Raw genomic sequence first — 24,132 nt, forward strand, 5'->3', positions numbered from 1 at the left:
CCCGTGGGTGCCCTGATGCACCAAGGTCCCCCCAAAGCCATTGGGGACCCCATGCCGTGCCCCCGCCCCCAGCCCATGGACACCCCCGGTGTCACGGGGGACCCCCCCCCGCCCCCCCAAGCCCACGGGTGTCCCCACCGCGGGGGGAGCCGCTCCCCAGGGCTGCCCCGCCCCCACCCGAGCAGGGCCTGTCAATCGGGGCGCTGGCCCCGCCCCTTTACCTAGGCCCCGCCTCCTGCCGCACGCTGCTCGCGGTCCTCCAGAGGGAGTGTCCGCTAGGGGGCGCCTTTAGCGGCTGCCGCTCTGCGCCGCGCTCGTTGGTTCCGCCGGCGTCATTTCCGGGCGGCGCTGAGGCGAGCGGCGCGGTGAGTGGGGGGCGCCGCCGGCCCGGGGGGAACCGAGCGGGGACAGCGGGGGATGCGGCCGAGGGGGGCCCGGGGCAGGGCTGAGGTGCGGGGACGTCCCTGGGCTCGTCTGCTGGGGGGGCTCCGGGGGAGCGGAGGCCCGTGGGCCCGGTGTGCTGGGGGCCGGGGGGCCGAGGGCTGGGGTGGGGGGAGGAGGCGCAGGGGCTCGCGGGGCTGGGGTCTGCGGAGTCCAGGGCGGGCTGGTGGAAGGGAGCCCCGGATAGCCCCGGGCCCAGGCGGCTTTGGCCCCCGCGGACAGCGGCTTTGCCTCTTGTCCCCCAGTCCTTGGCTGGCAGCGCCATGTCGTCGGACTCCAGCAAGAAGAGGAAACCCAAAGTGATCCGCACGGATGGGGGCCTGCAGGAGGGCAAGCGGGGCAAGGCCGATGCCGACCAGGTAGGGCCCCTGGCTGCCCACGGGCAGGGGCAGAGCCTGCCTGCTGCGGCCAGGAGCTTGTGTCCTCCTGCCTTACAGAGGGCTGGTCTCACACCCGCTCTTTGCCGGCCTTACTCTCCCCTTCGGGAAATTGTGGGGCCATTCCCCCAGAGCTGAGCCGGCTCCCAATGCCTCTGAAACTCCCGCTCTGAATTTCTGAACCCGCTCCTGTCTCTTTCAGGAAACACAGCGTCCGACAAGTCAAACTTTTCTCTTGAGACCTAGGGAGAGCTAGCACAAGGCTCAAAGCTCTCGCGGGGGTTTGCAGGTTGCCTTAAAACACTCCTGCGAGCAGCAGGGTCACCTGGGTTCAGCCAAAGTGGAGACTGGGGTTGAAGTACGAGTCGCCTTCCCCAGTTTATCTCTGTAGTAATTTGGATATACCTGGTGCAGGACAGATACCAGCTTAAACTTGCAATAACTATATAAGGGGCAACCTGAACTCCCCAGGCGTTTTAATGCCTGGTGGTGTTTGCGTCCAGGGTTGTTGACAGAGTCCTCTTCCCCTGTGTAAAGTCTTCTCGGGCGTGGGATTAACGGACAGAGCCAGGAATCGAGACCAGCAGTTTGTTTCCCAGTACCCTTTCCAGAGAAGGTGGAAGGAATGAGCTGCAGAAGGTGCCCTCTGCCTTTGCAGGATGTGAGGTACTACAGCGAGGAGTGCGAGGTGGATCTCCGTGACCCCATCAAAGACTATGAGCTCTACAGAGAGACTTGCCAGGAGCTTCAGAGGCTGATGGCAGAAATCCAGGAGCTGAAGAGCAGGGGCATCAAGGACAATGTAAGAGCAAGCCTCGGTGCTTGATTTAACGTGTTCTGTTCTTTGATGTTTTTCCTTAATCTGAGAAGGAACGGGAGCAGAAGCGGTGCCATCGGGAAAATGGAACAGCCTCCCTTCTGTAAAATAAAATCCCGTTTAGCATTTGGTCTCTGACCGAGCAGACGTTACACAGACCGAGTTACTGATCTCCTAAAGCGTGTGTGGGTGCTGCTGGGAAGCCTGCTGATGGCTGGGGGGCTCCTGGGGAGGAGCTGAGCCCCTGCTGACTGTGGTGGGGGTGGCCGGGCTCTCGCCATCCCAGGGAGGCCCAGCAGCCTCGGCCGTGGCTGGGGAAGGCTTGCACTGCGACCGCCGTGCTGTCCTCTGCACAGCAGGGTGGGCGCTTCAGGCTCAAACGCCTCTGTTCCTACTGCCGAGAAAAATCACTAAAGTGAGCCCAGAACACCCCCTGTTTATTTTTAGCGGGTGACCCGTGAGTCTGGCAGCGGGAGGCTCCCTCAGAAGCCCTGGTGACATTCATCGTGGCTCCTTAACGAAGCGCAGAGCCCTGTTTGTGACAGGACTCGCAGGAAGTGCCTGCAGCAAAGGGGCCTTCTGGCGAGAGCCCTCTCTGCTGCTTCAAACACCTCTCTCCTGTCACTCAGGCTTCGGAGATTGACGAGCGGCGGATTCAGAGCTGTGTCCACTTCATGACCCTGAAGAAGCTCAACCGATTGGCTCATATTCGGCTGAAGAAAGGGAGAGACCAAACCCACGAGGTACAGAGGGGGCTGGAGTGGTGACGAATACAGGTCGGGATTTAGTGGGATCAGCGATGGTACCGTTTCTGCCTGTTCTGTGTATGGGTGTGTGGGAGGAATTAAACACCAGCCAGGTCATGGTTTTTGAATTAGGGGTTTATCAGGAGACTTTACTGTAGTGCAGCGGAAGCTGTAATTATAACAAACGATGAAGGAGCGTTACCTGCTTCTGTCTCAAATATAACGGGGAGTCAGAAAGCTCTGCTTCAAGAGTTTGGTGTGCCACAGGCCTGAGAAATGTGTGTACGGTTGGCCCCGAAGCTCCTTACCCAAACTTCTTGGAGAGCTCTTCACAGTTAGCGAACAACGCTCATCTTTGTTGTCCCACTGAGGAAGCTGAGGCACAGGGACGGGAGGGGACTCGGCCCGTGTGCCCCAGCAGGTCTGCCCTGTTCTGTGCCTTGTCCCTGAAAGGTGCTGGAAGGGAGCAGAATCAGTATGATGTCACGATCGTTTGGTCTCCCAGCCCTTGAAAATGTCTTTTTTCCCCCTAAAAATTGTTGCATACTCTAAAACCCGCCGTCCCTAGCTGGTATGGTGAGGGGTGGGGGGTGTTTGCTGGGAGGAAGGTAGCAGAGCTTCATCCCCTGCTCTGGCCGCGTCTGTGTTTCAGGCAAAGCAGAAGGTCGACGCATATCACCTGCAGCTCCAGAACTTGCTCTATGAGGTGATGCACCTGCAGAAAGAGATCACCAAATGCCTGGAGTTCAAGTGAGTTTGGCTGCGGAGGAGAGGGAGTGACGGTGTGTCTGAGATGGGGTAGAGGCCTCAAACGTTTGGAATCTCTTGTCACATTGCCTGAGCCCGCTGGGGCAGGAGAGCGGGTGCTCCAGATACCACCATGCGGGAGAGACGGCGTGTCCCAGAGTTCCTGTGCTGGGACACAGGGGAAGAGGCTCGTGCAGGGAGCAGGGAAGAAAGCATCTATTTTGATAGATGACCAGTGGAGGAGAAAATGGGTAAATGTCAAAGACACGGCCATGCTGGTCTCTTCAAGGACTCTCTGGCCTCTGTATATCAGGAGTTTTCTTCCGAAAGCCAAGCATTCAGTCGTGCCCGTTGCATAGGCAGCGCTCTGAGCTGCTGCCAGGAGGGCTGTATTTAGACTGATGCCTCAAATGGTGCTTTGGTTAACCGTGCAGGGAAGGTGTCTCCATGAAAGGAGGGACCCTGTTCAGACCTTTCTCTCCTCTGCTGAGCTCTGCTGTGGTTCAGCTCGCTGATGCTTGGTGGTTCATGTAGCAGAGTGAAGCTGGGACACGGGGTGTTGGCATTGACCGCTCTCCAGTGAAGCACAGTTGAGTTTGGCCCTGCTGCGGCATTTCCTGCCCTTCCCTGATATGATCCGTCTGTCCTTGCAGGTCAAAACATGAGGAAATCGAACTGGTGAGCCTGGAGGAGTTTTACAAAGAGGCCCCCCCTGAAATCAGCCGGCCTGCCATCACCCTGTCTGAGCCCCACCAGCAGACCCTGGCCCGCCTGGACTGGGAGCTGGAGCAGCGCAAGAGGTGGGTCAGCGGCATCTTGGTTCAGTGTCAGCCTGCTGTGCTGACAGACCCCCGGAGTGAGCTGCACAGCTACCAGGTGAAGCAAACGTGGGTGATAAAGGTTTTAACATCCTCTTGAAATAGTCAGCGTAGAACAAGTGACAGATTTATTGTGTAAGTGAGCCCTCGGCGTGGAGGATCACACTCTGTAGACCTGGCTTTGGTTTATAGATCAGGGAGTTTTCTTTCACCTGCCTGATAAGAGAGCCCGAGGGAATCCTGGGGAGCAGAGCAACCTCCAAAGCACTGCGAGAGGAGCCCCGAGCCAGCTGCAGCCACTGTGCAAGAGGGTCTGCCTGGCTGGGACCGCACCTTGTGCTCTGGGTGATGACAGCAAAGGCATCTTGGCTCTCTTGATAAGCCCACTTGTTATCTCACCGAGGCAGTGAACATCAGCGCTGGCTCTTGGCTACCAAGGGAAGAAAACGAATTTTATGGCTTGATGTTTCCCCAGTGTCTTCTTGGAGGCTCTTGCAGCAGGGAAGGGGGATGCTGCCCGCCATAGGGGTGATATTGAAGGATGAGCAGTTGTGAGCTTCCATCCAGAACCTGGTTCTGCAAGATGTGCCAGGCAGGGCGAAGCGATCCCTGTTTTGTGTCTGCCGTGCTGTGGTGCGAGGAGCAACGTTAAGCAGCTTGGCTTGGTGGCACGGCCCAGTGCTGCTGCTGTTCCTGCCTGCCTGTGCTCCTAACGCTTGCCACGGTGGGGAGCTGCCTGCACAGCGGTCACCTCGGCCGAGCTGCGACGGGCACTGTTGTCCTGGTGCTGGCAGCCACCACCTCAGTGCAGGCTCTAACCCCTGAGGTCCCTCGGCTGGTGCAGGCAGGCCAGGCGGCTCAGCTGCTCCATCAACTCTTGCCCCATGTGAAAAGCAAACGTGACGCAGCATTCCTGCGTTCAGGAACTTTTTCAGCCAGGCAGCAGCCGAGACCAGCCTTCCGGAAAGATCAGTCTGAACCTGCCGGTAGGTGCTGCACGAGCAGGGCAGCTCAGCAGAGCGGGCTAGCGAGAGGTGCTGCAAGTGGGTGCTGCGTGGCTCCAACGCCTCGTGCTTTGCCTCTCCCAGACCCTTCACGTCAAACCCGGCTTCTTTTGCCTGGTGGAAGGCGCCCTTTCGTGCTGCAGCCGAGATCCTCCGGATGGCTCTGCCTGTGGCACGTACTTGCAGAGTAGCGTTCAACCTGGAGATGTCTGGAGGATTCTCTTTAAAAATGATTGTTCAGGGCAAACTATAGAGGGCAAAGATGAGCTGAACTGAGCCTGTCCCGCAGTTGCACGTTGAATTGCTGAGAAGCCTTGCAATTCCCAGTCCTCGCCCCACGATAGCTAGGGAACACCATCATTCACCTCTCGCCACTGTTGTGGTGGGAAATAGCCTCTTCAGCTGCCTTGAGCAGATGCCGGTAATGCTTTGGGCACTTTCTGATGCTGTTGGGGTTGTTACTGTCCGTCCATAACTGTCACGTTGCGGAGTACTGGGTTTGTCTTGGGCTCTATTCCGAAAGGTGCCTCTTGAGTGGCGTTACAGAGATCTTTGGTGCTCTCGTTAGCTGGGGGAGCTCAGCAGAGGTGTCTGAAAGCTGGACTTCAAAGCTGCGTTGTGTCGGAGCCTGTTGGGGTGTGCGTTGACCCAACACAAATATAGTTTTGCTTGGAAACAGAAGCGTTTCAGTCCTGCAACGTCAGGTCTGTTGTTCCCCCTCAGAGCGGGGGTCCTCTGCTCTGCGGGTGCTCTCATCCGGTGAGGAGCAGGGTCCTGAGAAGAGAGTGCCTGAGCCCCCCACACCGCTGTTCCCCCTGCCGTGGTGGTGGCTTGTCCTGGGCAGCACACCTCCGTACCCAGCTTTCCCTGCTGCTGCTTTCTGCTGGGCAAGAGGTTGCAGTCAACAGCAATAAGGAGATTTAACGTGCTCTCCCTAAAGACAAACGTATCCAGGGCTCGGAGGGTCGTGGTGAACTTGCATTTTCTGGGGCTTTCTACCCAGCTACAGAGGAGCACTTGCTAGTGTATTAAACCTCGACTCTCACGAGTTTAACCAAGGAGTTGACGTGACATGAAGTGACTCTGGTGATACAAAGCGGAAAAGCCCCTTCAGGAGCTCGGTGGGGTTGGCAGGGCTCCGTCGGGGTGGCTGCTGGCAGCAGAGGCTGGCGTGGGAGTGGGTCTGCTGAGGGAAGATCCGGTTGCTGTCCCTTCTTGGAGCACAGCAGAAGCCTGAGCTTCCACTTTCTCTCCCTGTTTGTTTTCCAGCTCTAATTAGTTCCTTTCTGCCTCCACTTGCCTTTGGCGTTAAGAGCTCTTTGTTTGTCACCACGTCTGAGCTCTCCTGGTTCCTGCAGTGACTTTTCTCAGGTCAGGAGAGCTGGGGCCCGTGACCCACGCAGGCCCCAGCAGGCTTTGTGGCTGTGATGTGTGGCAGTAACCAAATTCCCACCCCTAGGCTGGCAGAGAAGTACAAGGAGTGCCTGACCAGCAAGGAGAAGATCCTGAAGGAGATCGAGGTGAAGAAGGAGTATCTGAGCAGCCTCCAGCCTCGACTCAACAGCATCATGCAGGTACTTGAGCTCTGCAGGAAGGGGAGAGGCCTTTGGGGCTGAGCTGAGGTCACACTCCGAGGGCTGTGTTAGAGAGGTGCAGTGCCTGGGCTGATTCTGCTTTGGAGATGTTTCGCTCCCAGTCAGCGTGGATGAGGGGTAGATCTGCCTCGTGCCGAGACTCCTCTGGAGTCTCCTTGTTTATGCGGCAATTCCTGCAGAACTGCGGATGGAGGAGTCATTAAATGGGCCTTTCCCTGGAGAGCGATACGCAGTTCCAGCCCCTTGTGATTGCCTTGGGAGGGAAGAACAGGAGAAGGAACTGGGTTATTTTCAGATCCAAAAGTTTTCCAGCAAAGGAGAGCTGCCAGCCCTTCCCTGGGGGCTCACCGCACCCGTGGCTGCGTCTCACCCTGCACCGCGGCTGCTGTGCTGCTTTCCAGTCTCCCACTTGCCAGCTTGGGGTGAAGGAGGGGGCGAGGAGGGCAAACTGTTCTGTTCCCAGTGACGAAGGCTAGCCCTCTTGTTCCCCCAGGCCTCCCTGCCTGTCCAGGAGTATCTCTTCATGCCTTTCGACCAGGCACACAAACAGTACGAGACAGCTCGCCACCTCCCGCCGCCTCTCTACGTCCTCTTCGTTCAAGCCAGTGCCTACGGCCAGGCCTGCGGTGAGCCCCGCGGGGGGAGCGCAGTCCTCAGCGACACTGCGAGGGGCTGTCACCAGCCAGGGCTGGGGGGAAGTGCTCTCCCCACAGGCCAGATTTCACTCCTGCTTGCAGAAAGCACTGCTTTGGGGACACTTTGGGAGGTCCTTTTTGTCCCATCTGCTCTGCTGCTGGATTCTGCTGAGCCCAGAGCAGCAGGGTGGCCCCGGGGCCAGCACAGTGAGGCAGCAGCATTTGAAACCTCGTTTGCTCAGCTCCCTTGCTGGAAGAACTGCTTGGGAAGCTCGATTCCCATCTCTGCCCCCCTTCTCAAGGTCGGCAGTGATATCCCTGCAGCCTGCGAGCAGGCTCGATGCTGACGCGGCCTCCCAAGAGCTGTCACCCCGTGGGGTGGGTGCTACATTGTGCCACCCGTGGGTAGTGGTGACTCCAGAGCAGGTGGTACCTCTGCCTGCCCTTGCAGAGGCCCTTCCCTGCAGCTCACCTGAAAGCCTTCATCCCCTTAGGCAGCTTTGCATTTCAAGGGGCTTTCTGAAGCCTCCCTAAGTGGGGAGGGATTTCCCAGCAGGGCTCAGGATCCCCCCTGGGCTGTCCGCAACTCCTATGCGGAAAGGGCCGTAGCATAGCCCGAGAGCTGCAATCTCATGCTGCTCTGGGAGTGGGGCAGGCGGCAGAGGAGCATGGAAGGACCACACTGTGGCACTTGGCCACACCAGGTCATTGCTCATGGGTACCTGCAGCCCTGATGGCCCAGCTCCTCGCTCCCTGCTTGTGCCAGACAGACCCCAACCCCTCTTGGCTCTTGATAATTTGGCCTTTATGGTTTCCAGGGACAGTCCCTCAAAACCCAGCATTTTCCCTCCTCTGACCCCATCCTACCCAGGAGATCCAGCCCTGCGGTGGCCCCACGGAGCCCTCTGGACGGCTGCCTCTTTCCACTGACCCTTCATTTGAGCTTCCTCTGCTGCAGGGCTCTGCCTCGTGCAGCCGTGAAGCGGGAGCTTTCTGGGGCAGGGCTGCTTCTAACTGCCTTTCCCATACAGAAGTGGGGTTTGTAGCTTAGTTTTCATGTCTCCTCTGTAGATAAGAAGCTTGTGGTGGCCATTGAAGGGAGTGTAGAGGAAGCCAAAGCCCTGTACAAGCCGCCTGAGGACTCGCAGGGTGAGTTGGGGTGGCGTTGCCACAGGCAGGCTGCCTGATGCTCTGTGCCGCAGGCGGAGGAGTCGGGTAGGGAAGCAGGTGGGGTCTGGGTTGGATGCTGAAATGGCGCAGTGCCTGGTGTCTGCCAAAGTCCCTGGCAGCTGATCCCCTCTGTCCCCAGCTCCTGCTTCCTGAGAGATGTTCACAGCCCCTCATCTGTTGGGGTGACCCCGGGTACTGGGGACAGGTTCCTGCGCATCTGCATCCTGCTAGGGCCCTGCTTCTGGGGGGACGGTGATGTCTGGGGGAGCTGTGGTCTCGGGGCAAGGGCTGGTAGCCCTGCTGGTTGTGGGAAAGCTGCTGAGCCCCAGGCAGCCCCGCTTACAGCCCTCTCTTTGCGCAGATGATGAAAGTGATTCTGACGCGGAGGAGGAGCAGACCACGGTAAGGGGTAACGCTGTTCTCTTCTGGGTCTTCTCCCAACGCCGTATCGTGGGCAAACCGATCTGCGCCTGCTAACTGGGAGGTGCTGGGGGAGCTGGGCCTGGGAACTGGTCCCTACACGCTGTGAGAGTGCGTGTAGGCGCACTGACGTTAATTCCAGCTGTTTCTTGGGAGGAGAGAGGTGCCATTTCCAGTTTCTGTCCCGAATGCAGGAGAGCCAGGGTACAAATCTGCCCGGCTCACGTCCCACCATGCTCGCATCCCACCTGGCAGCGGCAGCCACCTCGCAGCTCTCCGGCTGGAGCTGTTCCACTTTGTATAAATAGTCTCGGGCTGGGGAGGCTGGCATCCGGCGGGGCAGGATGCATGTCCGTCCCCTGCCATCTGCCAAAAGCCTTGAGTTGAACTCTGCACCAGGGGTTGTTCAGTGCTCCCTCGGGGTGGCGTTTAGGTCCTACAGGTTGCACCTTCTGGATGCTGGGGAGAGGCTGTAGGTGCTGGCTGCCCCCAGCACGGAAGCCCACGGGAGGTCTGTGCCACCACTCCCTACCAGCCAGCAGCAGCGCCTGCTGTATCGGGCTGTTGCTGTGGGGAAGGGTAAAGCGAAGGGCCTCAGCTTCTGCCTCTCGAGGTGGGGAAGCTTTTGGGGCCAGCAGGTCCTTGGCCCCATCTCACAGGAGCGGGGGTGCTCCTGGGAGCTGAAGGAATGACAGGAACCAGAGGTGCTTTGTCCTCACCCTGCAGCAGGGCAAGGGTTTCCTGCTCCCCTCCCTCCCCAGGGCTGCTCTGTGGCCACTGCACTGGGGGACTGGGGAACTAGACTAGAAGGAAAGCGCAGTGGGAGAGGAGGGTGGGGGCCGTGGGTTGCCGAGAAGGGTCTGACAGCTCTGTTTCGCCCTCCCCAGAAGCGGCGCAGGCCCACCCTGGGCGTGCAGCTGGATGACAAGCGCAAGGAGATGCTCAAGTGGCACCCTTTGTCCGTCACCGTCGACCTGAAGTGCAAAGGTAAGGGGGTACTGGCAGCCCTTGGCAGAGAGCACACAAGAGTGTGTGACAGCAGGTCAGGGAGCAACCCGGCAGCAGCTTGGGATCCTCGGGGTGCGGAGAGGCTTTCTTGCTCTCAGCCCAGCTGCCCCGGCAGGGGTGAGCGTGGCCTTCCAGGGGAGACTGACCAAGATGGCTTATCAGCTCTGTTTCCTGGAGCTCCTCTCGCCCACGTGGGTGGGGTGACCTTGCTCTGAAGCTTTCTTCCTCCAGTTGGGTGCTTTTCTCTTTTGTGCCGGGGTCTTGGGCCTGACAGATACAGCCTGGCAAATGCTGATGGGACGGTGTTAGAGGTTACACTGCATCGGTTGCCAGTTACTCCCCACGTTGCCTCTCTGCTCTCTTTGCTGTTGTCCCAGCAGAGGGGCATGTATATCCCCCCGAGCAGAGCGCTCCGAGCTAGAGCAGACAGCAACGTTGCCCCTTCTCTGTTGGTGCAGATGAGAACGTCCTTCACCTGACCTTCTACTACCTGATGAACCTCAACGTCATGACGGTGAAAGCCAAGGTGACCACTGCCGTTGAGATGACGACCGCCATCAGTGCCGGGTAAGGATTGCCCCGGGGACACTGAGCCCGGAGCGTGTCGGGCAGCGACCCCTCCGCTTGCCATGAACACCCTGCCCTGGTGTCCTGCCATGCTCTGCTCAGTGACCCATCGGCAGAGCGACGTAGTGCCAAGAGCAGCATGTGGTGGCAATGTCCCTCTGCTGAGCTGTAACTCCTGCGCCCAGTGGGCCAGGGGCACTCCACGCCCGGTTGCCTGCTCCCAGCAGGTGAGGTTTTAACCTCAGACCCTCACCTTGCTTTACCTGGGGCACCTTAAGGGCCTTTGTGCAGCGCTGCAGTTTCAGAGTGCTGTCTTGGCTTGTCCTCTGATGGGCAAAGGAGTTGCCAAAGAGCACAGGTCCATCCCTGCCTCTGGGGAGGGCTTTCACCTTGTGCATCCCCTGCCCTGCGGTATCCTTCCCCTCGGCTCCAGGGCCTTGCCAGGAGCCCTGCCAAGCTGCTGCAGCCCAGGCAGCATCCTCCTCCTCTCCCTCTGTCGTGACAAGCCAGGGGCAGGGAGGTTGGGAACCTCTTAGGGGAGCGGTGCCAGACCTGTCAGGAGCTGGGGAGAACCTCTCCTGCTTGTCACGTTCAGTCACCCTCTTACAGGTGAACCGCTTTCCTCCCTCCTTCAGCCTGTGCCCGGCAGCTCCCTTCACCTGCTTGCTCTGCAGGTCACCTTGTCTTGACCGCTGGAGATGCGGCTGCCTCTCCCTGGGCTCCCCAGAGACCGCTGGAGCCTGATTTGTGTGAGGAACAGCTGAAATGGCAGCTGTGGGAGCCTGCCCAGGGAGCTCTGATCAGCTGCCACCTCTCCGGTGGCTCTCCCTGGGCCACAAGGAGGTGCCTGAGGAACAGGGAGACAGGAGAGGCTGGTCTGGGCTTACCTGGAAGCAAGTGCTGCCTCCCAGCCTGTCCCATATGAGGCCTCCCAATCCTCTCGGGGTTCTCTTTTCCCTGTAGTACCCAAAACCCTCCCTGACAGCAGCTAGAGTCTCTCCGCAGGGTTCCCGTGCAGGGTGCTCCCTCCCTCGCAGCTGGCCTTGGCTGTATTGCCCCAGACGAGTGAGGCTGTGGCTTGAGCCAAACCCCAAATCCTACAGCCCTTTATGCTTGGTCGGGCTTGTGAGTACAGTCAGACATGAAGAATTTTATTTCATTAAGTAGAATTCCTCTGCTTAAGCTTCCTGGGGGGCAAACAGCCATCAGGCTGTGCCCTGCCTGCGCTGGTGATGTTTTCTCCATACACAGCAGCAGGTTTTGGAGTTAATGCACTGGAGTGAGCAGCTTCCTGGGAAACCAGGGAGCTGGTGCCCTGTGATTTCTATCTTCTTCACGGCCAGAGAGGAGACAGATCTCCTTTCAGAGTGGAATTAAGGGGAAAGCCATTCAGGTCTTGAAACCCAACTTGTGGAGCTCGTAATCCCCTTCTCTGGGCTCAGAGCCTGTTAGTGGCCGCCCCAGAGAGACGTGGAGCCCAGGCTGCAGCTGATTAATCTCTTTCCTCCTCCCGCCAGCGACCTGCTCTCCCCAGACTCCCTCCTCAACTGCCTCTATCCAGGAGACCACGGGAGGAAAACGCCCAACCCAGCCAACCAGTTCCAGTTCGATAAAGTGGGGTGAGTGGGGTGCTGCCCCACACAGCTGGGGCAGCTTCGCCCAGGCGGTAGGCGAGAGTGCCCCGCTCCCGGCACGGCACATCCCTCCCCAGCTCATCAGGGAGGGCTCGGTGGCCGGGAAGCTGGTATCCTGCCAGTCGGCATCGGGTGGGCTCACCGGGCACGGCTAGGGGTGCAGGTGAAAGAAGCGCTTGCTCCCTCCGGCTGGCTCGCAGGCCGGGCGGTGTGGGGACGGTGGGGGAGGAATGCTCTGGGGTGGCGTAACGCTTCCTCGTTGTCCCCACAGCATCCTGACCTTGAGCGACTACGTGACAGAGCTGGGGCACCCCTACGTGTGGGTGCAGAAGCTGGGTGGGCTGCATTTCCCCAAGGACCAGCCTCAGGCACGTCACACCCCCTCCCCTCCCCTCTCCACCAGAACACGGAGCTGGGGTTTGGGGAAGTTTTGGGGACAGCTGTCCCGTCCTGTCCCCCCAGAGCTCCTGCTGGCACCAGCCACTCCCAAACCGTGGTGCACCCTTGGCTGGGACAGGCTCAGCTGTGAACCTGTGCAGCGAGGCCATGCCGACGAATTTTATCTCCCACGTGTGATAGTCTAAGCCCTGTTACGGGCACTGAGCAGTGACTTGAGCGTGTGCCTGTCCCCGTGGCTGGGTGGGGTGGTTCCTGGGCCGCGGGGTCCCCAGTGGGGTCCCCACAGGCTGGCGTGATGGTGACGGCCCCTCCTGCCCACAGCACACGGTCACTGCGGACAACTCGCTGAGCGCCAGCCACATGGAGCTGACTGTGAAGCTGCTGCGGACGAGGCTGCAGTCCCGCCTGGCTCTCCACAAGCAGTTTGCATCGCTTGGTGGGTGCCTGGCTCCCCACCCTGTGCCTGGGGATGGGGGGTGCAGTAGCAGGGTCCTCTTGCAGAGGAGAGCTGACTGATGTCGCCTTTAATGGTGCTACAGATCTGCAGTGCCACCCTCGGCGTTCCCGGTCGTTCTGTCTGTCCTCGGTGGTAGCGGGGCTGCCAGGGCTGCCCTGTTTTGGGTGGGAGAGGAAGGCTGTGCCCCCTCTCGATGCCCAGCACCCCTTTGGGACCAGCCATCCCTGCGCTGGGAATCGATTCGGGCCGTGGTGGGAGGTGAACCACAGGCCCACGTGTCGCGCGCCTGTCAGGCAGGCCAGGCACCCACTGCCAAGGCTGCGAGCTCCAGTGGGATCGCAGCCGATGCCTCCGCTGCTCCTCTCTGGGCACCCGATGAAGGTGTCGGAAGGATAATGGTGTCCCCAGGTCCCAGTTTTGGAGCATTCCCCCCCCCCCAGGACAGTGACAGAGCTCTGTCCCCAGCCCTCCCCTGCTCAGGTGGCCTTGTCCTTGGTTTCAGAGCACGGCGTTGTGCCAGTCTCCAGCGAGTGCCAGCATCTCTTCCCTACCAAGATCGTCTCGCGCCTGGTGAAGTGGGCTGCCATTCCCTATGAAGATTACGCAGTAGGTGCCGAGTGCGAGGCCGTATCCCTTCCAGCTCCCGTGCGGCGCCGGCAGCTGCTCACTCCCCCTCTTGTCTCCTCCAGGAGCTGCCCTACACTAAAGATGTGATAGAGGCCGGCTTGGCCGAAGACACTCACCTCTACTACATGGCCCTGATAGAGAGAGGAACAGGTAGGCGCATTTCCTTCCCCCGGCAGCTGCTGATTCCCACACCGGACACCCCCAGGCAGCTTCTGAGGGTCTTTGTGGGAAATCCCTCCGGTTGGAGGCCCCGTGGGCTGTGGGTGACGTTTCTTCCCTGCCCTGCTCAGCCAAGCTCCAGGCCGCCGTGGTCCTGAACCCCGGTTACTCCACGCTGCCGCCCGTCTTCAGCCTGTGCCTGAACTGGAAAGGAGAGCGAACCAGCAGCAACGACGACAACATTCGGGTAACCCAGGGTGCGGGGAGAGGAGGCTGGAGAACCGCTGGCTTTTGGGGGGTGTTCGCGGCGAGCCGTTGGGGTGAGCTGGTGGCCAGGCAGCTCAGGGCAGGCCCACGAGACCTGCCGGATGCCGCCGTGGGGCCTGGCAGGGCAGAGCAGAGACCCAAGCCTGCGCCGTACTGATCCCTCTGCCTCTGCCAGGCCATGGAGAGCGAGGTCAACGTGAACTACAAGGAGCTGTGGGGGCCCAAACCGGGCTACCAGCTCCTCACCAACCAGCTGCAGCGCCTGTGCATGGTGCTGGATGTCTACCTGGAGACAGAGCCCCACGACCCCAGCGTGGAGGGGCCCAAGGAGTTTCCCCAGGAGAAGATGTGTCTGCGCCTCGTCAGGTGAGAGCCTGGCATCCTGGGGGACCCTGGGGCAGTGAGGAGCTGGGTGGGGGGTGAGGTGCTGACAGGGACCCTGGTGGCACTGCTGTCCCCTGGAGCACGGCCTTACCTGACTGGGTGCTAACCTAGAAGCCTTTCCTTTAGCCGCCTGTGGGGATCTGCCCCCCCCCCAGCTGGGCAGTACCTCGGGACCAGGCCCTTTCTGTGGGTGCCGTGGGCCTCCTGACCCTCGTGGGTCAGCCTCTCCCTCTTCTCCTCTTCCAGGGGGCCCATGCGCCTGAAGCCCTTCAAGTTCAACTACCCTCAGGGGTTCTTCAGCCATCGCTGAGCACCCCCGGGGCATCGCTCTGGGCTGGGCCCCATCCTGTCTGCAAGGTGGAGCATCCCACCGTTTCAGTTTCTTTTCTGAGGTTTTGGGATTCATGTGAAGGTTTTGTAGCCAAAGGGATTAAATGCTGAACTGAAAGAAAAACGTGTGTGTGCCCCGTCTATGCGGAGGGCTGGGATGGGGGGACCCGTGGGGGCTGCAGCAAGCCCTGTCCCGCGTCTCTGGGTCTGGAAGGCGTTTTGCTGCTGGTACGTCCCCTTGCCTGGGGCGCTGCCTGCCTCCTGCCCTCCCTCCCCACCGCAGGGCCTCGGGACCACGGAACTGAGATGGCTAAAAACTGAGATGGCTAAAAATAGCCCCTTTCCGGAGCCCGCACTGCAGCCCCAGCCTGTCCTTGCCTGCGCTGGCTGCCAGCCAGCTGACTCGGCACAAACCCCGCAATGAAGGGGGGGACTTTGCTGCTTCCCTGGGCTTGGGGGAGAGCAGAGCAGTGTCCTGTGAGAGGCGGGACCTCATGGCAGCGTGCGAGGGGTAGGGGCTTGCGGTGGGAGTCCCAGCAGGGAGTGGTGGCAGGGAGTTGGGATGTGCCCCCTCTCCAGCGCCTCGCAGCTCCCGGCTGTGGGTCCTGTCCCACAGCCGGGGTGGCAGAGTTGGGCTCCATCCCCATTCCCACGGTCCTCGTCTCTCCTGGCTGCCAGCCTCTCTGCTTCTCCCCTGTGGGCGATTTCTCCCCCAGGAAGGCTGACCCACCCTCTCTGTGCTCCCGTGCAGCCCCTGCAGTCAGCGCGGTGCTGCAGTGCAGGGCGGTGCTGCAGCGCTCGGGTTAAACCAGGCCCTACCAGCCCCCTGGAAGCCACGCTTCCAAAAGGGACGGAAGACAAAACCCAAACCACGACGGTCCTTTGCAGAGCAGGGGGGGGCTGGCCCTGTTTCCAGCCCCTGTGCAGGCAGCCCACCAGGACACGGGGGTCCTTCGTGCCTGCCGTGGGCTGGGTTCACCCCCGGCGAGGGCTGGGCTTTCCTCCTGGGAAGGCAGCAGGCGCCCTGGAAAGCCCCGTGTCACCCCCCAGCCCTGGGTGACAGATCCCAGCCCCCCAGGCCAGGCTTTCCTGCCATCCTCACCATCTCTTCCCCCCCCACCCCACCCCGACAGGAGGCCAGCAGAGCCAGGGCGTCTCTGTAAGCACTTTATTTGGTTATTGCACAGAAAGCAAATAACAGTGGGCTGAGGTTCCTAGTGCACCGTGTGTCTGTGAGCATTCCTGCAGCGCCCAGCCTCTCCCACCGAAGCTGGCTGCAGCCTGGGTCACCGCTCGGAGGGACAGTCGTCACCCCCAGGCCAGGGAAAGACCCCGAGGACCCCACCAGCCCCTGTCCCAAGCAGCTAGAGCTCTGCGTTGCACTCGTCCATCGATTGCACATACATAAATAAATGCACTTATTGGAGAAGGGCGGTCGGTTCCCCCGGGGTCTCTTCTCCTTGGTTATAATTCAAGTGTTTACATGTGGCGCTCGGCGTACATCACATTCTGCTAGGGAAGCTACCGGCCAAATGGCCGGGGCAGGGCAGCGAGGGGCTGCGTCTCTCACACGGACATATTGCTAAGGTAAAGCCCGGCCCGGCGGGGGGTCCCCACCCCGGGCCCGGCCATCGGAGGGGAGCGGAGCAGCTCCCGCACCCAGAGGTGCTCTTTGGCGCCCGGGGCTCTGCTCACTTCTTCCCCGCGGTGGGTGCCGGCTCTGGGGCTTTGCCCTCCTTGCTGGAGGGGGCCTCTTTAGGGGCCTCCGCCTTGGGGGGCTCTTTAGTGGCTTTGGGCTCATCTTTGGGTTTCGCTTTAGCTTTGGGCTCCTCCACCTTCTCCTTCTTGGGCTCCTCCACCTTCTCCTCGGCCTTTGGCTTCTCAGCCTCCTTTGCAGCCGCTTTGCCAACCTCCTGCTGAGGTTTTGGTGGAGCCTCCTTCTCGGCCTTTCCTTCTTCCGCAGGTTTGGGGACCGGCTTGGTCACCTCCTTCACCTGTGGGGCTGGAGGCTCCGGCACGGCAGCCGCCTTCTCTTTGGGCTTCTCCTCCACCTTGGCTGGGACATCCTTCTTGGGAGCTTCCTCTTTCCTGCCCTCCTCAGCTCCGGGCTTGGAGGGAGCCTTCACCTCCTTGGGCTGCTCTTCCTTCACAGGGGCTTTTGGCTCCTTTGGAGGGGAGGGGGGGGGCTCCTTGGCTGGGGCCGCTTCCTTCTGTGGAGACTTGGCCTCCTCCTTTGCAGGAGATTTGACTTTCTCAGGGGACTTCACGGCTGGGGTCTTGGCCTCCTCCTTTGAGGGGTTGGGGGCTTCTCTGGGGACTTCACAGCCGGGGTCTTGGCCTCCTCTTTAGAGGGGTTGGGGGTTTTTCAGGGGATTTGACAGTTGGGGTTTTGGCTTCCTCTTTTGAGGGAGTTGCAGGTTTCTCTGGGGACTTCACAGCCGGGGTCTTGGCCTCTTCTTTCAAGGGGCTTGAGGGTTTCTCTGGGGACTTGACAGTTGGGGTCTTGGCCCCCTCTTTTGAGGGGGGTGCAGGTTTCTCTGGGGACTTCACAGCCGGGGTCTTGGCTTCTTCTTTCAAGGGGCTTGAGGGTTTCTCTGGGGACTTGACAGTTGGGGTCTTGGCCCCCTCTTTTGAGGGGGGTGCAGGTTTCTCTGGGGACTTCACTGTCGGGGACTTGGCCTCCTCCTTTGAGGGCACTGGGGGCTTTTCAGGGGATTTGACAGCTGGGGTCTTGGCCTCCTCCTTTGAGGGGGGTGCAGGTTTCTCAGGGGACTTCACGGCCAGGGTCTTGGCCTCCTCCTTTGAGGGGGGTGCAGGTTTCTCAGGGGACTTCACGGCCGGGGTCTTGGCCTCCTCCTTTGAGGGGGGTGCAGGTTTCTCAGGGGACTTCACGGCCGGGGTCTTGGCCTCCTCCTTTGAGGGCGTTGGGGGCTTTTCAGGGGATTTGACAGCTGGAGTCTTAGCCTCCTCCTTTGAGGGCGTTGGGGGTTTTTCTGGAGACTTCACAGCTGGGGTCTTGGCCTCCTCTTTTGAAGGAGTTGAGGGTTTTTCTGGGGATTTGGCAGCTGGGCTCTTGGCCTCCTCTTTTGAGGGAGTTGAGGGTTTTTCTGGGGATTTGGCAGCTGGGCTCTTGGCCTCCTCTTTTGAGGGGGGTGCAGGTTTCTCTGGGGACTTCACAACTGGGGTCTTGGCCTCCTCCTTTGAGGGGGACTTGGGTTTCTCTGGGGACTTGGCCTCTTTTGCAGGAGACTTGGCCTCCTCTTCACCTTCTGCTTCAGCTTTCTCCTCTTCTTCTTCCTCCTTCTCTTCAGCTTTCTCCCCTTCAGCCTCTTTCTCAGCTGTCGCCTCCTCCTCCTCTGTGACCTCCTCCGTCACCTGGATTTCCTCTGTCTGCTCCTCCACAATCACTGTCTCCTTCTCAGATTTTTCCACCACCTTGATCTTGTCCTCACTCTTCACCTTGATGTCGGTGGTGATGCTGGGAGCCTTGGGGACCACCTCAGGGAAGGAGAGCATCCCAAAGCCAGACTCGATCCGATATTCCTCCCCTTCCAAGAGCTTTCTGCCAGGAAGAGACCAGAGCAGGGCAGTCAGTGATTGCTTCTCACCCAGCTCTCACCTCCTCCCATGACCAGGAGCCGCCAGCCATGCCCTGCAGCTCCATCTCCCTCCTTGCCCTGCTTTCGATGTGCCGGCTGACCCTCCTGCTCCTACGCCCTGGGCTGTGCAGGTTTCCTCACCCTTTCCTCTGCAAGCCATGTGCAGGGCTGGGTCACCCAGCTGGACGTTGCCCACCATGGTCTTGGAGGATGGATGGTCTCTTTCTCACCAAGAAGGGCCCAGATGTTAGCGAGGGCCCTCAAGGAGTGTTCCCAGAGACACCAGCACTAGGGACTGGCTGAGACCCTCCCACCTTCCCCTTGCCCCCCCCATACCGATAGGCAGCAATTTCAATGTCCAGGGCCATTTTGACGTTGAGCAGATCCTGGTACTCCCGGAGCTGAGCTGCCATCTCCCACTTGGTGTTCCTCAGCTCGCTATCAAGCTGCTGGATGGTTTCCTGCGGGTAGACAGAGCAACTGGTGACATGGGGGGCCAGTCCCCAGGAGCAGAGGGACACAGAGCACCCCTAAACAGTCCCCTGGTCTCCGAGGAGGGACTGCTCACCCAGCACCAGCGTGCCTTCGCAGAGGGGTCTGCAGCCACCTCCCCCTGCAGACACAGAGGGAAGGGGACACGTCCAGGGGCTGTCTCAGTGTGTCCAGTTCCCTTGGGAGAACCGGCAGGAGCCCTGCACCTCCTCGGCTGAGAGCTGCACTGCGGCCAGCTGAGCCCCCGGCCCCCTCCCAGGGCTCCCTCCAGCGGGGACAAGCTGTGGGAATGTTTCTAGGACTCGGGTGAGTCTGGTGGCCACCAAACCCCAGCCTGAGGCTGATGAGGATGGGGCATCACCCTGGGGACAGTGTTTCAGCTCTCTGTGCTGCAGCTCCCAGCTCTGGGACACGAGATGTGGCCTGAACCCTGGGCACGGTTCAGTGGTGTCTTTGTCAGCGCGAAGCCAGGCAGAGACGTGGGACAGCTCTGTCATGGGTGAGGGACACAACAGGCCGGATGCAACCTCAGGTTCTGGGTACCTGATCACCAGGAGCTGGGGAAGGCTGGCTCTAGACACAACCCTGAGCATTTGCCGCTGGTCGTCACCAACTCTGAAGCCAAAGCACCAGCGCTGCTCCTCCCCGGCAGCTGGATGGTCCCTCCCCACCAAAGGACATGTCTGGGACGCTGCCCGCTGCGCCACCTTACCTGGTAGGACAGGACATCTGCGTGATGGCGCTCCTCCGAGTCCTGTCTCTGCCTCTCCAGTGACTCCTGGGTCCCTTTGAGGGCTTCGAGCTCGACGGTCTTGGACTGGAGCTGGCGGCGGTACTCGCAGATCTCCTCCTGGGCCAAGCGGATGGCGTCCGTGTTCACCTTGGCAACCTCCGAGAGCTTGTCCAGCCTCACTGCAACAGGGGAAAGGAGAGGCTGCAGGGAGGGAGGCTGCAGTCTCCCCTTCTCGGGGAACCTCAGATCCTTCAAGACTGCACATCCCCTGCATGCGCGTCCTCTGCAGAGCCAGCCCCGGCAGGGGCTCCCTGGGTGCGCTGCCTTCCCCAGCCCTCGCTCCCTCTGCCCTCGCCCTGTGCCAGGGCGGTGAAGGTGCCCGGGCAGGATGGGTTGGGCGGGAGTTTTCACCAGCCTGGACTTTATCCAGTGCAAACCCACGCTGCAAACCTCCCTCTGCCCTTCAGCTCCTGCCACAACCCCCGTGACCCAGAGAGCCGCCTGCTCGCCCTGCTCACACCGCCTCGCCACGCCACGCCACGCCCTGCTCCGGCCGGACGCGCTGTGCTGCGGCGAGGCGGGGGGGGGGGGTTTGCCGCAGCGTCCCGCAGCCACCCCAGGGGACGGGGGGGGACACGGGGCGGGGGGACAGAAGGGGACAGAGCCTGCTGCTCCCGCCGGCCCCCGGAGCCTCCGCCCCGCGGGACAGCGCGCCCGTGGGTGCCGCGCCCGCCGCTCTCCAGGGTGCTGAACCGCCGCTCTCCAGGGTGCTGAACCCCGCCGCGCCGCTCGCCAGCCCCCAGCGCGCCCATGGGTGCTGAGCCCCGGGGTGCCGATCCCTCCCCCCCCCCTCCCCCGGTACCGTAGTGCCCCACCCAACAGCGCGGCAGGGACACTCCCTGCTCCCCCGCCCCCGGCAGGGATGCGGCACCCTCCCCCCCCCCCCGCGCTGTAGTCCCCTCCCTGCAGCGCACCGCAAACACTCCTGGCCTCGCTCCAGCGGGGAGGGACGGGGAGGGCAGCCTGCAGCATTAAGGGGGTCCGGCAGCCCGAAAACTTGGGGGGTGCCGGGGCAGTGACCATGCCGCCCTCCCCGACACGCGCTGCGGGGCGGGGGCAGCGCTCCCGCAGTCAGCGGGGAGCTGGTGGCAGCGGTGGGGTACCCCAACGCCCTCCCAGAGCGCTGGATATACAGGGGGGCCCTGCACCCCCCGGGGCGGGGGTACCCCAACGCCCTCCCGGGGCGCAGTAGAAACGGGGGGTCCCTGCGCCCTGCGGTTGCTCTAACGCCCTCCCGGAGCGCGGCAGTCCCGGGGAGGGGGGGGACACACCTCGGCGGGGTGCGGGGGGTCGGGGGGGGGACGGAACCACTCACCGCGGAACCACTCCTCGGCCTGCAGGGTGCTGCGGGCCGCCGTGCCCTCCAGCTGGGCGCGCAGGTCGCGGAGGGCGGCGGTGACGCCGGGGCGCAGGGAGGCGGGGGGCTCGGCGGGGGCCTCGGGGCCGGCCCCGCGCAGCAGCGCGCCCACCTCGGCCCGGTGCTGCCGCCGCAGCAGCTCCGCCTCCTCCCGCAGGGCCCGGGCTCGCTCCTCCAGCGGCCCCCGCGCCCGCTCCGCCTGCGCGGAGCGCTGGGCCAGCCCGCGGGCCGCCGCCTCCAGCTCGGCTCGCTGCCGGGCCTCCTCCTCCAGCCGCCCCCGCAGCGCGGCCACGTCCTCGGCCAGGCGCGACCGCTCCAGCCGCAGCTGCCCCTTCTCGGCGCCCAGCCGCAGGACGGTCCCCCGCATGTCGCGCAGCTCCCGCGCGTACAGCTCGCCCATGGCCGAGCGCCCGGCCTGCTGCTGCCGCAGCGCCGCCGCCTCCGCCGCCAGCGCCCGGTTCTGCTGCTCCAGCGCCCGCACCCGCTCGATGTACCCGGCGAAGCGGTCGTTCAGCACCTGCAGCAGCTCCTTCTCGTTCCGCGCCCGCGGCTCGCCGTTCAGCGAGTCCAGGCTCTCGGTGGAGGAAGCGGCCGCGCTGCCGCCGCCGCCAGCCCGAGCCCGCCCCGCCGGCCCCGGCCACGAGTGGAAGCCGCTGGAGGCGGCGGAGCGCGGGGCAGCGCGGCCCGGCTCCTTGCGGAACCCCCCCGGGGGGCCCAGCAGCGTCTCCAGCACCAGGCTCATGGCGACCTCCGCCCTCGCTGCGGCACCGCCGCCGCCGCCGCCCGCTTTATAGGGCTCGGGGCGGCCGCTCCGCCCCGCCGCCGGCAACGGGGATGGGCACCGGCACCGCCCCGTTCCGCCGCCGCAGCCCCGCGGGTGCGGGGGGACCCCACGGCCACGCCCCGGGGGGGGGGGGGGAGCGGGGACCCGTGACGGGGAACGGGGGCCACCCGGGAAGGGAGTGGGGACCGTCCGGGGGGAGAAAGGGAGCGCCCGGGGCAGAGCGGGGACCCCCGGGAGGGGAGAGGGGACCCCCCCCGGATAGAGCGGGGACCCCCAGTAAGGGAGCGAGGACCCTCAGAGCAGAGGAGGGACCCCCAGGAAGGGAGCGGGGACCCCCAGGGCACAGCGGGGACCCCCGGGAAGGGAGCGGGGACCCCCCGGACAGAGCGAGGGGCCCGTGGGAAAGGGAGCGGGGACCTCCAGGGCAAAGCGGGGACCCCCGGGAAGGGAGAGGGGACCCCCAGGACAGAGCGGGGACCCCCAGTAAGGGAGCGAGGACCCTCAGGGCAGAGGAGGGACCCCCGGGAAGGGAGCGGGGACCCCTAGAGCACAGCGGGGACCCCCGGGAAGGGAGAGGGGACATCTGGGAAGGGAGATGGGACCCCCAGGACAGAGCGGGGACCCCCGGGAAGGGAGCGGGGACCCCCGGGGACAGAGCGAGAGGCCCATGGGAAGGGAGAGGGGACCCCCGGGGCACAGCGGGGACTCCCGGGAATGGAGTGGGGACCCCCCGGACAGAGCGGGGACCCCTGGGAAGGGAGAGGGGACCCCCGGGGACAGAGTGGGGACCCCCGGGGCACAGCGGGAACCCCCGGGAAGAGAGCGGGGACCCCCGGGGACAGAGCGGGGACCACCTGGGAAGGGAGCGGGGACCCCCGGGACACGGCGGGGACCCCCGGGAACGGAGTGGGGACCCCCCGGACAGAGCGGGGACCCCTGGGAAGGGAGAGAGGACCCCCGGGGACAGAGCGGGGACCCCCGGGGCACAGCGGGAACCCCCGGGAAGAGAGCGGGGACCCCCGGGGACAGAGCGGGGACCACCTGGGAAGGGAGCGGGGACCCCCGGGGACAGAGCGGGGACCACTTGGGAAGGGAGCGGGGACCCCCGGGGACAGAGCGGGGACCACCTGGGAAGGGAGCGGGGACCCCCGGGGACAGAGCGGGGACCCCCGGGGCACAGCGGGGACCCCCGGGAAGGGAGCGGGGACCCCCGGGGACAGAGCGAGAGGCCCATGGGAAGGGAGAGGGGACCCTCAGGGCACAGCGGGGACCCCCGGGAGGGGAGTGGGGACCCCCCGGACAGAGCGGGGACCCCTGGGAAGGGAGAAGGGACCCCCGGGGACAGAGCGCGGACCCCCGTGGGAAGGGAGCGGGCAGGGCTCCCCCGGGGGGAGCACGGACCCCCCGGGCAAGGAGCGGGACGAGCCCGGGCAGAGCAGGGCCCCGCCGCGGGGTGGAGCAGAGCGGGGGGACCCCGGGGGGCACAGGCAGCCCCCTCCCGCGGGCGGGACGGCGGAGCAGGGCCCCGGGGGGGCGCAGCCCCCCCCGCTCTGCCACCGCCCGGGGGCCGGGCACCGCTGGGGCCGGGCACCGCTGGGGCCGCGGCCGTGGGCTCCGGCCGGCTGGAGGGGCCCGGGGCTGCCAGGGGGGTCCCCGGGACCCCCCGCCCCGAGCGGGTCGCGGGGGGGGTCCAGGCGGGGGGGGGCAGGGGGGACCGGGGGGGCCGGGGGGCGGGGCCTCCGCCCGTGGGGGTGGAGCCCAGCCGACGGCGCGCACGGGCCGCCCGGCCAATCAGCACTCGCGGGTTATCTGGCCAGCCGGCAGCCGTAGCCCAGCCGGCCAATCGGCACAGCTGTAGCCCAGCCAATCGGCACACAAGGAGCTCAAGCGGGTCAGTCAACCCGCAGGTAAGCGGAGCTCAGCCAGTCAGCGCCCAGGTACATAATCCTAGCCAATCAACGCTCAGGTGCAGGAGCCCAGCCAATCGATAGCCGGGTAGATGGAGCCCAGCCAATCAGCACGGCCCTGCCGGGGCTGGCTGGGGGCTCGGAGCCGCTGCGCCCCGGTGCATGCTGGGACGGGGGGACCCTGCCGCGGGCGGGGCGGCGGGGCCGGGGGTTGCGGCGGCCGGGACGCGGGGACCCGGCAGCCCCGAGCAGCCCCCGCCTTGCTCCCGCGGGGAGAAGGAGCCGCTGGGCTCGGAGGTGACACGCTCCCGGTCGTCTGCCACCGGCCCGGGGGACAGGGACGGGGACAGGGACGGGGGTGCCGGGCGGTGCCCCGTGGGGTCCCCCCCGCCCCGTGGCCCCCCGGGACCCCGTCCCCGTGCCCTGCCCCGGCCCCCGTGCTCTCCCCTGTCCCCTCCCCGTCCCCGCTCCCCGCCCTGTCCCCCCCCCATCCCGTCCCGTCCCGTCCCGTCCCCGATCCCCGTGCCCGGTCCCCGTGCCCTGCCCTCGCTCCCGCCACCGTAGCCCCGCCCCTGCCCCGCCCACCCCTGCCGCAGCC

General features: G+C 63.6%; 2 protein-coding genes across 2 annotated transcripts; one reads left to right on the forward strand and one right to left on the reverse strand.

Moving 5' to 3' along the window:
• Positions 1-210: 210 nt before the first annotated feature.
• Positions 211-14,726, forward strand: THOC5 (THO complex subunit 5). The gene is made up of 20 exons (XM_072880291.1): positions 211-365; positions 687-800; positions 1,477-1,620; positions 2,265-2,378; positions 3,034-3,131; positions 3,782-3,928; positions 6,410-6,524; positions 7,039-7,171; positions 8,252-8,329; positions 8,712-8,752; positions 9,658-9,757; positions 10,237-10,345; positions 11,863-11,964; positions 12,251-12,347; positions 12,700-12,814; positions 13,338-13,441; positions 13,525-13,612; positions 13,753-13,868; positions 14,064-14,254; positions 14,519-14,726. Exons 2-20 carry the CDS (start codon positions 705-707, stop codon positions 14,580-14,582), a joined length of 2,052 nt encoding a protein of 683 aa, XP_072736392.1. The 5' UTR covers positions 211-365; positions 687-704; the 3' UTR covers positions 14,583-14,726.
• A 1,039-nt stretch (positions 14,727-15,765) lies between these two features.
• Positions 15,766-21,710, reverse strand: NEFH (neurofilament heavy chain). Its single transcript, XM_072879750.1, is given in 6 exon segments — positions 15,766-16,895; positions 16,898-16,951; positions 16,954-18,164; positions 18,538-18,662; positions 19,406-19,605; positions 20,802-21,710. Coding segments are annotated over 6 exon segments (2,976 nt in total). The 5' UTR covers positions 21,586-21,710; the 3' UTR covers positions 15,766-16,293.
• Between the last annotated feature and the right edge of the window lie 2,422 nt (positions 21,711-24,132).

Source organism: Ciconia boyciana, chromosome 15 (assembly GCF_034638445.1).
Source record: "Ciconia boyciana chromosome 15, ASM3463844v1, whole genome shotgun sequence".
NCBI classification, from domain to species: domain Eukaryota; kingdom Metazoa; phylum Chordata; class Aves; order Ciconiiformes; family Ciconiidae; genus Ciconia; species Ciconia boyciana.